This window comes from Fundulus heteroclitus, chromosome 12 (assembly GCF_011125445.2).
Source record: "Fundulus heteroclitus isolate FHET01 chromosome 12, MU-UCD_Fhet_4.1, whole genome shotgun sequence".
Lineage (NCBI taxonomy): Eukaryota > Metazoa > Chordata > Actinopteri > Cyprinodontiformes > Fundulidae > Fundulus > Fundulus heteroclitus.
In genome coordinates this window covers 27,157,537-27,170,272 of record NC_046372.1, presented here as the reverse complement: position 1 = coordinate 27,170,272, position 12,736 = coordinate 27,157,537, and the positions used below count along the sequence as shown (strand labels likewise).

The window sequence follows — 12,736 nt, the reverse complement described above, 5'->3', positions numbered from 1 at the left end:
TTATTCAGTCTTTTTTTCCAGTCTGACAGCTAACACCATTGTTCAAAAATTGTATTATTGTGTTTGTCTAATGTGCACAAAGAAAACACCAAATGGAAGTGGACACAACAAAGATATTCATTGGAGCAGAGAAAAGTACCATTTTGTCAAACCCACCATCTGTTAACCAATCATTCTTTTTTTTCTCTTTTATCAGCAGTCTTTCAGCTCCAGAGGAAAACTCTCCAGAATCTAAAACTTTTAGAACTGAACACCTGACCTTCCTAAGGGCAAAATAATAAAAACAAATAACTGCAGCCTTCAGAAGCTTATTTTTCTTCTTGCTATTTTCAGTCATAAATTATACGATAAAATGTATGCTGCACTAACGCAGTGAAACTGCCTGCAAACAAGTAGCGTCAACAGAATAAACTGTAGAATGTTAAACAAGCCTATTTGCTACTCGTGGCCAACATGCTGCCTGTCTCTGCTGTTTAAACAGTCACTTCATCATCAAACTTGAGGGAAAATAATAAGAACACCGCAATGTGAGCATTGGTTATTCAAATGGGACTCTCGGGTGACACAGAGAGAAAAGCAAACAGCTCGCTGCCAAATGTGGCACATGTAAAACTAATTATAACACACCTTTTGTTTGCACACACCTGCAGATTACAGCAGGGTTCACACATCCATGTCTGTGTTTTTATAGCTGTCTAAGTGTCAAAATTATTTTGTGATGAATAATCATAAAAAAGGTATCAAATCTCTTATAACTTCAGCAACATAGAATCTAAAAAAACTGCAACCTATTCAATTTATTTATTCTTTCAAATTATTTAAATTAGTAATAAGTTTGTTTTGCAAACTTATTTTTGAGGAAATATTAAACTACCAGAAATCACAAAATAATAAATAAATAAGAAGAAAACGGCGGAGAACATGACGTAATTTTAATGAAATACGCAATTCTTTCCTCTTTCTCAGAACATTTATAGTATCATCAAAGTGTTTACTTTGTCAAATGACAAACAAAAGATTTGTATAACAAATAAGATTATACTGTATGTAATTACCACGATAGCTGTGGTTTAAATTCTGTCTTCTGGAGAAAAAGTTGCCTTTGTTGTTCTTTCTCAAAGCATGTGATTCTGTCAAAATACATAAGTAGGAAAAAACAAAACTATTTTCTAAATAAATATAAATAATGTATATATTTTAAAGCAAACTAAATACGCGTCTCAAATAATTTAGAAAATATAACTGAAGGTTACAAATACTCATTGTATGCATGACGGTAGATTTTTATGAATGAGGGCCAATGTTATTTCACATGAACGATTGCCATCATTCCGGGGACCTAAAATTAATTATTAAAAAGCAAGATTTGTAGATGTTGTGGTCCGTTCTTGTTTAACAAACCCAGACTAAAAAATTCCTTTTCACAGTCACACTGATCAGTAAGACTCTGAAACATTTGTGCAATGCTGAATATATTGTGGTATTCGTGAAATACATTTTTAAGAATCTATTTTAGTTACATTTGTTAAATGCATCATTTACTGTAGCACAATGAAACAGTCAACTGGAACTCACCATACAACCACATCATTTTGTGCCAATGTGCTGTCCTTCATCTGTTATTTATCATATGCAGCAAAAGCACCAAGGAAAGCTCTGTTTAAACTCTGTCGGTTCATATTTGTGTTTTGCTACAATTACGTTTAAAATCCAACATGCACCGAATAAAATGTGAAAACTGACAACACGATCATTATATAAAAAGGTAATTTCAGTTGATTTGTTGTGACTTTAAACAGACAATACAAAATGGGATTTTAGATGAAGAATAAGCAACTCAATACATCTTCTTTGTACCTGAATGTTTGATTGTTCAGCCTATCCATTAAAAAAAAAGCCAGGTACTTTGAATAAAATGTCATGCCTTTGACTTCCCGGAGCCTTTTTTACGGCACGTTTCAAGGTGAGTGGAAGCCGCAACCACTAGGCCTTTCACTGACAAATGACTGCGGCCTAACCCTTTCCTGGCTCTCTGAATTTGAAGAAGCCGGTGGCTTCAACCGCAAAGTTGATTAGATTTGTTTGCTTCGGGAAAAATTTACATTTGAGAACCCTGTGTGCATCCTTTCTGTAGATACAAAAGAAACAACAGAATTGTTAAGGAGGGGAAGTTAAGATCAAAGCTTAAATTGAGCTTTGCTTATTGATCTGTGAGCATAATCAAATGAGGGAGGTAAAGTCTTTGGCCGTCTTTCAGGGTCACCACAGAGTCACTCTTCATCTAGAATGCACACATAGGAAACTTCATTATTTACGTGAGATTTTAATTTTATTGCTACATTGCAAATCTGGCTGACTGAATTAAAAACTCATCTTTTCGACTTTTAGTGACGCTGCAAATACAGCTTTCGTTTCTCTACCCGTTCTCTCTACTTAGAGTGGAAATTAAATCTGTGACACAAATGGGCCTATATGCAACAATTTATTTCCCTGAATAAAGGTATGAATGAATGTTTACAGAAGAGTGAACGATAAGAAAAAATATTGAATAGATATTTCTAATAGATATTTCTATTTGAATGGATATTTCTTTAAACTAACCAACATAATTTGATTTATTTGAATGAGGTACACTTTATGTCAATACAGACAACTAGTGAGCTGCAGGAAAAAAAACAGGACAATTGTAATTATATGACTGTTGAGGTCTACCAAACAAATATCCAGTGAAAACAGCTTTATCTTTCCATAATGAAATCAAAACACAGTTTCTGATGTCAAAATTATGCAAATAAAGCTTTGCTAAACTTGTTTTTTTATTTGCATGCCGGGCCTCTGAAACTCCACAATGCTATAATCAGACAGCCCAAGTTAGAATATGTAAATACAACTTATAACGCTCAATAGTTTTCATTTTGTTTGTTTTGAGCTCACATGCTTGTTATTAATAGATGCTTGGCATCTGTACAAAGGTCAGCTTTACAGCGGCAACTGCTGAGCAGTGCTGCCATCTAGTGTTCATTCAACAGACTGCTTACAGAAACACTGTTTCAGCTTCTGGGCTATACATAGAATAGATTCACACACAAAACAAACTTCATTCAGCTTTAAAGATGAACACTTTTTCATGATTGTGGCTTAAATTTAATGTAAATACAAATTTCAGCTCATCATAAAATGTGATTTTACACAGGAAGATACAAAAGATTTTTAATGCAGAAATGTCAACCTACTGAAAATGAGGTTATTGTAAGAGTAAATGCACTCAGTACTCCTTTCACGTGAATTACTTTATCAATGCGGTGTAGCATGGTGGAGATCTGAGGTGTCAGGCAAGCACAGGTTGTTTTAATTGTGTATGTCATCTTCCTCTTGACAATGCTCCACAGATTTTCTGTAGAGTTTTGGTCAGGACAGTTTGCTGCCAAAGCAAATGCAGTGATGTCAGTCATTAAAGCAGACGACTGCCCACTGTGGCTCTACGCTCTTTCAGGAGGAGTGAATGCTGCTTGGAGAGACTTGATGCAACCTGCTGGGTTTCCTTAGAGAGGAAACTTTTTGACCAATCTGTGTAATCTGATCCAATCTCTATAATCCGATTGAATTTGACTTTGTAAAGTGCCTTGAGATGACGTGTTTCATGAATTGGAGCTATATAAATAAAATTGAATTGAATTAAAAGAGAGAGTGATAGTTTTGGCAGTGTGAGCTGGTGTTGGAAAACAAAATTAGCATCTCAGGGAAACTTGTTATCTGAAAGAAGCATGAAGTGCACCAAAAAATCTGGTTCTTATTCTGAGTGAGCAATTGTGCAGTCCTTTTTCTCTTTAGCTAAACTAAGGCATCTCAGATGTCTCTGTTTAATTCAGCAGTTGTAAAAAAGCTTGCTTCACAATAGTCTCAAAGCTATTGTTTTGGTTGTTGGCAATTAATTCTTTACATCTACTCGGTTCCCTACTGATATGGGATATGAAATTTTGTAAAAAGTTAATCGCTTTAAGCAATTTTTTTTGTGGCTTGTGAAGAGTCAATAACTTTACCTCGTAAATATAAATGTCATACCATAACATTTCTGTGAAAAAAATATTTTTTATTGGTTTTATCAGTCAACTGATGAATCAATCAAAATGATTATTTTATTTATTATTATACGCGTGTGAATGTGTGCGTGAATATGTGACCATATAGGTACAGGGCATTTACAATAATAATAATAATAATAATAATAATAATAATTTTGGATTATTAACTTTTCATACAGCCAGTAACACAAAAATGCTTAACAGAGGTTAGGGCCCACTTAAAAATCTCTAATTAGAACAGAAACAGAATTTTGTGTTTTCATTACAATAATTCAAATTAGCAGAAGCACTTGTATTGGTCTGAGACGGACAGGTGACATGTTTAGGATTCACCCGGGCTCTCGCCCTAGGATACACAGACAGGTAATGTGTAATGAACCTGTATCACCACTTTCTGAGTTTAATGACTAAAATAAATTAAATAAACGAGTCGAATATTTAGGTGAACTGAAAAGTTAATAGTTAGTCCTCTCAGAAATGAGGCGTAATTTTCAGAGCAGGCACACGCCCCATAAACAAAATAAAAAGACTGATGGTTGTGCATCCAATCAACATCCTCGGGAGGCGGGACTTCCGGTGACACTGACAAATCAGTGTTGGCGAGGCGAGACGAGAGCAAACTGAACATGACAGCAAAACAACACCACCGAGGGGGGAGCGAACTTCTAGACAGCCGTCACATCTGAGGAAACGTTACAGTAATCCTTCCAACTGTGTGCAGTTCCCAGACAGACACAGGTAAAACCATCTACGTCACCCCTTTTCCAGACCTTCGCCATTTTCTACCAACTCTGCGTGACGTTAGCTGTCCAAAACTTTGTGACACGGAACACATCACAGGTTAGGAGTCCGACACGACAGCTAGCGGGCTAAGCTAGTTAGCTGTTAGCTAAGTTCTCCACCGTTCCACCCGAACGGACACCTTTAAAAACGCCTCGACGCTTTTCTCTGCGAGGCCGCGTGTCTGCAAACGGCGCGTTTAACTTTTAATACGAGCTCCGCGACGCTGACAGAAGCTCAACTTTCATTTTGAGTTTGATTTCTGTCTGCACATGATGGCCACCAGCCTTTTAGGGGAAGCCATGATGATCCAATCAGAGTCGCTTCTTCTTCATGGCGATAGTTGCCCGGCTAACGGTCACGTAACCGTACAGCATTTTCCCAGAGAACACGCGCTTATAGCTCGCCTTTACCTTTTAACTTTTATGTTTTAATATTTACATGCCGTGACAAATCAGCTGTGACGAATGCAAATGTGCTCTCCAGTCCACCAAACACTGGACCTTTGCGTCTGCTCTGTATGTTGTTGTTGTTTTTAGCCTGGGTGACAGTTGTTTAGGTGCTACTTGCTACCTGAGCTCATGAAGTCATTAAAGAATGTCTTTTTTTTTTAGCTTGTACTGGAGAAAAATCCATGTAAAACAGCATATATTCACTATTAACGTCTAATTTGATAGATAAAAAAACAATTCTAAGGAAGTATGAACACTAAACGCATGAGTTCAAATGCACTTTTATTCCAGTGCCTCCTATATGGTATTTCTATAAAGAGATTAAGTCAATTTAATTTTATTTATATAGCACCAATTCATGAAACACATCATCTCCAGTCTCTCTCCAAAGTCAGCTTCCATCAGATCCTCCAGGTTGGTGAGAAAGTTTCCTCTCTAAGGAAACCCAGCAGGTTGCATCAAGTCTCTCCAAGCAGCATTCACTCCTCCTGAAAGAGCGTAGAGCCACAGTGGACAGTCGTCTGCATTGTTGATGGCTTTGCAGCAATCCCTCATACTGAGCATGCATGAAGCGACAGTGGAGAGGAAAACTCCCCTTTAACAGGGAGGAGAACCTCCAGCAGAACCAGAACCAGGCTCAGTGTGAACGCTCATCTGCCTCCACCCACTGGGGCTTAGAGAAGACAGAGCAGAGACACAGAAAGCTAAGAAGCTCACATTGACCCAGGAATCTGTTCTACATTAATAGCTAGATTAATAGAGCCATACTGTTTATTTTTTTATCTGAAGGAACTATATGACAAGGGAAAGACTACAGGAGCTGTTGCATTGTATGAGGATGTCTGGAGTAGCAAAGATCCATGTTAGAGTGGTGTAGGGCAGGTAGGAGAGCTGTGAGACAGCTATTGGGGAGAGAAGAGGATGGAGTTCATCAGAGGGACACTCATGTTAGATGTTCTGCAGATAGAAGCCAGATGGGGATGGTTTGGACAGGAATAGAGGAGAGATGGAGAGGACATTGGTGGAGGATGCTGGGACTGGCAGGCAGGAGGCCTGGAGGACGACCAGAGGAGATTTATGGGTGGAGTAAAAGAGGACATGAAGGTAGCTGGTGTGAGAGAAGATGGGGTTGGAGATGGAGACGGATGATTCGCTGTGGCGAAAGAAGGTTGATGATGGTCATCGTAAAATAAAAGGGTACTTGGCTTTATTTATCAAAATATTATAAAGGGAAAGATACTGGCATTACAAGGATTTATTTAAAATAGTGGAAATCTAAAGGCATGTTTTTAGTCTGTTTTCTAAACTGATTTTATAGAATAGCTTGACATGGTTTCCATAATCCACCACATTAATTATTGAGTTACAAACCTCTATCACTTATTTTATCAGGTAATGGCAACGGTTAAAAGTTTTAATTTCAAATTTAAGACCTATCTGGAAAAAGGATCTCAGTATTTTTTTCAAAAATCTTTTGCCCTTTTGAGTTATTTATTCATTTTTTAACATATTTATTTATTCATTCACAGCCTGTAATGTTTTCTGTGTTCAGGTGGCATTTTAAAACCTAACCACGTTAAAAATGCTTCACTTATCCGGTAAAAATTATACACAAATCAAACGCCAAGTATCTAGTTTTTCAATTTCCATTTGTAATTTCTTTTTGCAATTATTACAATACGTTCAACTGTTCTGCTTGCAGAAACTAACGGGGAAGCCTGACGGTGCATAAAATCAACTGTGCTAACTAAGAAGAACCGTTTTTATTTTCTGGTGAAATGTCGCTCTGAAGATTTATAGGGAATCTAAAATAATTTGCCTTGTTTATTTGAGATAAATAAGGGAGCCGTGAATTAAATTAAAGTAGTGCATAAAGAATGTGAACAGAAATCAAGGTGGTAAAATGTTTCCATTTTTATTTACCTGAATTTAAATCTAATAATTGCTGCTTTATCCCCCCCCCAGCTGACTGGTGTCCTCTCAGTTCAGTAGATGTCCACGCCGTCAGACACGTCAGGTGGCATGTCCCATCCTGGCCCGTCACCAGGGGCAGGCCTGTCCCCGGGGCCCATCTTGGGCCCCAGCCCCGGACCGGACCCCTCTCCAGGTTCTGTCCACAGCATGATGGGGCCCAGTCCTGGACCAGGGACACCCAACGCCCCACATGGCATGCAGGCCCAGGGACAAAGTGACTACTCTCAGGACAACATGTATCCTATGCATAAGGTGGGTCGTCATTTTAATGTTTCATAGATGGGGGGGGGGGGGGGGTAGAGATCCTCACAGGCCTGTTTAATGTGGATTTTAACAACTCTGCCACTGATGCAGTGACAGAATAGCCCAAAGTTTGCAGATTACAAATTATGCAGTTTTGATCTTCTGAATGAATCTGAAGTAGGACATTGCAGTAAAGTTGACTTTTCTGAAGTGACCACCGTGTTTCTGCTGGCTGCTCCGGCTTTAATCACAGAGTGAGACGTTGATTAGCAGCTGACAGGAGACTAAATCATCTGTTTAACGCGACTCTTTGCTCATGTTTCAGGCCAGCTTCTGACTTATGAAGTCAGTCTACACAGGTACTGGTGATTATTAAAACTTTAGTAGCTTCAATTAGAGGTGGACAATAATTCAATATCAATATATACCGCAATATAACATTATTCAATAAAAGTTAGATGACCTTTTCGATATTTCAGCATACATTACAGTCTAGTGCATTTGTTACTGATTTTTTTTTTTTTAAAGCAAATATTTCTAAACTGTTATATTGAAAGAGTTTTATAAACATGACAAAAATATTTGTCATACGTTTGTACAGGCATCTGTTGTGACCTTTCTCGGCAGTCTTTCTCAGGCTTTTACTTTATTTATATCGATGTCATAATTGTATTGTATCGACCGAAGTTAAGAAATATATCATGATATAGGTTTTGTTCAGCTCTAGCTTGAATATATCTTTTTAATTAGTCTTATTTTGGCAAATGTTGCCATCAAAGGGCTTTATAGGAACTTTAGAAGCAGGGTTCAGTGATCAACTTTTCCTCTTTGTTGTGAAATGTTTATTTAAATAGCATTTTAAGCACTTTTGGGACTTTAACTGAGGTGTGGAGTTGTGTTGCCATGTTGTGGGTGTCATAGGTTTCTAAAAAGGCTGAGGTCTGTGGCAGGTGTCTGTACATTTGCCAAGAGGCAGATTTATCCAGCAGACCAGTTCTTTAAAACAGGAGGACTAACATGTGCGTCGCCTGTTTCTCTGTCCTGTTTTAGCCAATGGAGGCCGCCATGAACGACAAGGCCATGGCTGAGGCCATGCATTTCGGTCACATGAAGGGTGTGAGCATGCGCTCCCTCCACAGCGGCATGGGACCTCCTCAGAGTCCCATGGACCAGCACAGTCAAGGTGAATAATCTCCATGCGTCCTAAAGAGAGTGGAAAGATTTCTTTATTCTTACAAATTTAGGTGTAAAATTCAAATCAGTGTTCAAAGTTTTTCTTCCTTTTTACGTCACAGATTCACTTTAAGCCTGAAGAAGCAACTAATAACCCAAAACTGAGAAAACAAAGATTACTACTATTATTGTTAAGGAAGAAATACAAGTTGAGTGTCAAAAATTTAGAGCGCATTGCAAAAGTATTCACACCTCTTAAACAAAACAGCCAAAAACGTCAATGTATTTTAGATGCATATGATGCATGCAGGGAGCTGCAGCTACTGGAAAGAGCTCATTTATTCATTTTATATTTAACACTAACGCTGAGAAGCAGCGCTTTGATTTTTATTGTGAATTTCTGGAAGCATTAAACCATTTTCTTTAGGGTACATGTCTCCACACCCGTCTCCAATGGGAATCCATGAGCATGCTTCCAGTCCCATGTCAGGAGGTGGAGGTGGTCCCACGCCGCCACACATGCCTCCGTCCCAGCCAGGCCCCATGATGCCCATGGATCCTCAGGGAGGCATGCCCAACATGTCCGGCATGGGCCAACAGGGACGCGGGCCCTCCGCCTTCAGCCCGGTCCAGCTGCAGCAGCTGCGAGCTCAGATTCTCGCCTATAAGATTCTGGCCCGCGGGCAGCCGCTGCCGGAGAACCTGCAGCTGGCTGTTCAGGGTAAAAGGAGCCTACCCACAATGCAGCAGCAACAGCAGGCGGCGCCGCCGCAGCAGCAGCCGCCGCCACAGCAACCACAGCAGCAGCAGCAGCAGCAGCAGCAGGCATCTGGTGCTAGTCCATACAGGCCTTCAGGTAGGAAGATGTAATCCTTAAAAGTAACAGGAACACAATGTACTTTTTAAATTTTTTACTAATTTTATTGCTTTTGTTAAAGTTTCGTTATTGGTTTATAGCTGGACAGTGATATCTTTAATACTCTGGTCAACAGTCTTTAGATTTTTGGTAAACCAAACATTGACTAAAGGGTCTCATTTTATCATGCTGGGCGAAGCTGAGTATAATGTCTAAGGTGTTTTATTACATCCAAGAGAAATGGTTTTCAGTTGATTATCTTATTTATGGACCATCACTTTGATGAATTTCTGAGGTTTAGGAAATTCATTCAAGTCAAGATAAGATTTTCTAAAATACTTAAACCTTTCAATGACTTAAAATGCTTAAATCATGTACAGTTGAAGCTAGACATTTATATGTGCTGCATAAAAAGACAAATAATATTTTTTTCCCTCACTGTCTGACATTAAATCAGAGTAAAGTTTTCCTGTTTGAGATCAGTAAGGATTACCCAAATAATTTCTGTTTGCTGAATGCCAGAATAAGTTTTTAAAGGAATTCTTCTCATAATTTCTTCAATTTTTGAAGAAACTATATTATATTAATTATATTATAGTTTCCTTCCATCATATGGAAATATTATAAGTTTCCTTCGTACCTGCATGAAGGTGGCTATGCATTTAAACAGTTCAGGGAAAAGGCGGGGATATAATAGGTTAATTTACAACAACTGAGTTAAATGAAGCCTCCTCTGTCCATGTATACATTAAAGGAACACGTCAAACACGCCGTTTCCTTGTGAAAACAGTGTGAAATCAAGCAAGATATCAGGAAAGAGTCTTTACTCAATAAGCAACGATGTCTGGCTTATGGAAGGATGGATAAAATGAGGGACCCTTGATATACAGTTTAAAGTCAAATCCACTTAATACTAAGGAAATGGATGTAAACTTTTGAGTTTAAATCAGTTTCAGTGAGAATTTTCTTTTCGTGTAACATTTGTAAATATCTTTACATCTTTTTATGTTTTCTATTTTATAAATGACACAAATGCCAACATGTGCATACAATAAAAAAGTAAGCAGATATTTTGCTGTGGCAGTACATGAGTTTGATGGAAAAAAAACTTTAAAGAATGTTTAAAGGAAAATCAAAAATTGCCCAGAGACGTGGCTGTGAATTATTGCTTTGAATTTGGAGGATTTTTGAAGCTGAGTTTAAACTAGTTATGAATTAAGTGAAAAAGGTGCGTCAGTGTTTGGTGTGCTGTTCCATGGTGGACCTTTGGTAGCAGATCGTCAGTTTTATAAGATAAGGCAACAGCTGATGGCTTTGTGGATATTTCTAAAACTCCAACACTTATTTTGGATTCCATTAAAAGTCAGAAAGCACCGCAGGGATGTTGCTGTTTTATTCGACCCACCTCGTTATATTCTGATAAGCTGTGAATTCTGTGATAAAGCTCACGTTTACATCAGATGTCACGGTTGATTTCATGTTGAAAGGTATGCCGATGGCCCCTATGAGCGGCCCCCAGTCAAGCCCCTGCCCAACACCAGCCATGCAAGGACACAATCAAAGCACAGGGCCCAAGCCGTGGGCTGATGGTGAGTACTCAGCAACTTCCTCTGGGATTATTAAACTATTTCAGATTCTGAGTACTCAGGCTTTTCAACACTTGCATTAATAGTCATGCTAAGTTTGGAGTCTCTCTATGATTGGGCTGGACGATAATTCAATAACGACATATATCGATCGATAGACGTATATCGATGATATAAAAGAAAGGGTTAATAAAAAGTTCAATATAATAACAGTTTTCCTTCCATTTGCATTCTAGCCTATCATGTAGGTTAATATTACAGTCATTATATCATCCCAACCAATCACAAACGCAGACCCAGGAACACACCGCCCCCTTCAATCATTCTCAAACATCACAGCATTTAAAAAAGCAGACAACGCTTAGCTTGGTGGGGGGGCGAGTTAAAAGTTATAATGCGCTGGGTTAAACCCTGGACCGGTGACTTATCCTCCACTGTTGCCTCTCTTTTTTGCGGCGTGCCCCCAGGTTCCCTCCTGGGTCCATTTATATTCTGCCACCAGAATCTATTATAGCCAGGCGTAACCTAGACTTCCACTGCTATGCAGATGATCTCCAGATTTATCTTCCTGTGTTTCCAAATACAATCAGAGCTCTTCAAACCCTAAATTACTGAATTTCAGACATTAAGATGTGGTTATCAAGATAAAACACAGTATGTTTTAATCAGTGACTGTGCCCATTCTGATTTAAATCTTTAATTTCTAAACCTAAAGCTGCTGTAAAGAACCTGAGAGTCATCTTTGACAGCAGTTTGACGTTTGATAAGCGAAATGACAGCGTGATCAGGGATAGTTTTTTTTATCAAATACGTCTTTTAACGAAGGCAAAATCATTTTTGAATCATATTGATCTTGAGAAAATTATTCACACATTTATAAGCTTGAGAATTAACTATTGCAACGTACTTTATGTCTGTGTCTCCAAGTTGTTAATTAGCTGTCTTCAGTTGGTTAAAAATGCCGCTGCCCACTTTTTGACCAACGTTCCCAGACGACAGCGCATCACCCAGTCCTTTTTTCTCTGCATGGGCTTCCAGTTTCTTTTACTTTTGCTATTTGTTTTTAAAGCCCTTAATGCTTTCGCCCCTTCATCCTGTCTGAACTCTTGTGTGTTTATAACTTAGCTAGTCTGGTTATCAGCTAATTTTTTATAAAATCGTAGTAAGCAACCAGAGTGAACTACTGACGTATAAATAATAAAAAAAAAGGTCAAATAACGTGTCTATGCACCTTTAAAACCTATTTATTCAGACTGGCTTTTAGAATTTAGTAGCACAGTTTTGTATTCTGTCTTTTATTTTGTACTTTTATATTTTTTATTGTGTTTCTATAATGTTGATCTTATGTACAGCACTTTGGTCACCTCATGTGTTGTAAAGGGCTTTATAAATAAAGGCTGATTGATTGATACTGTAGGTTTGTTTCATCAAAGCCAGAACATGAACTGCTTTGTGTGAAAGATTTTTTTTAAATACCTTGAAAGATCAATAAAATGTTTATATCTGAAAATGGCTGCAGGTGAAAAGTGATCAAGACGTATTCCCTCTACGAGCTGAGGCTGCAGTAAATAAGTGACCCGTTAGGGTATA

The 12,736-nt window shown here is 38.3% G+C and overlaps 1 protein-coding gene across 1 annotated transcript in view; it reads left to right on the top strand.

Annotated features, from left to right (window-relative positions):
• The first annotated feature begins 4,685 nt into the window (after positions 1–4,685).
• smarca2 (SWI/SNF related, matrix associated, actin dependent regulator of chromatin, subfamily a, member 2) overlaps positions 4,686–12,736 on the top strand; it is a 55,095-nt gene continuing 47,044 nt past the window's right edge. Inside the window, 5 exon segments of the mRNA XM_036143823.1 lie at positions 4,686–4,820; positions 7,280–7,540; positions 8,582–8,714; positions 9,132–9,560; positions 11,048–11,149. Of these exon segments, the coding sequence (XP_035999716.1) occupies positions 7,307–7,540; positions 8,582–8,714; positions 9,132–9,560; positions 11,048–11,149 (898 nt within the window). The 5' untranslated portion in view covers positions 4,686–4,820; positions 7,280–7,306.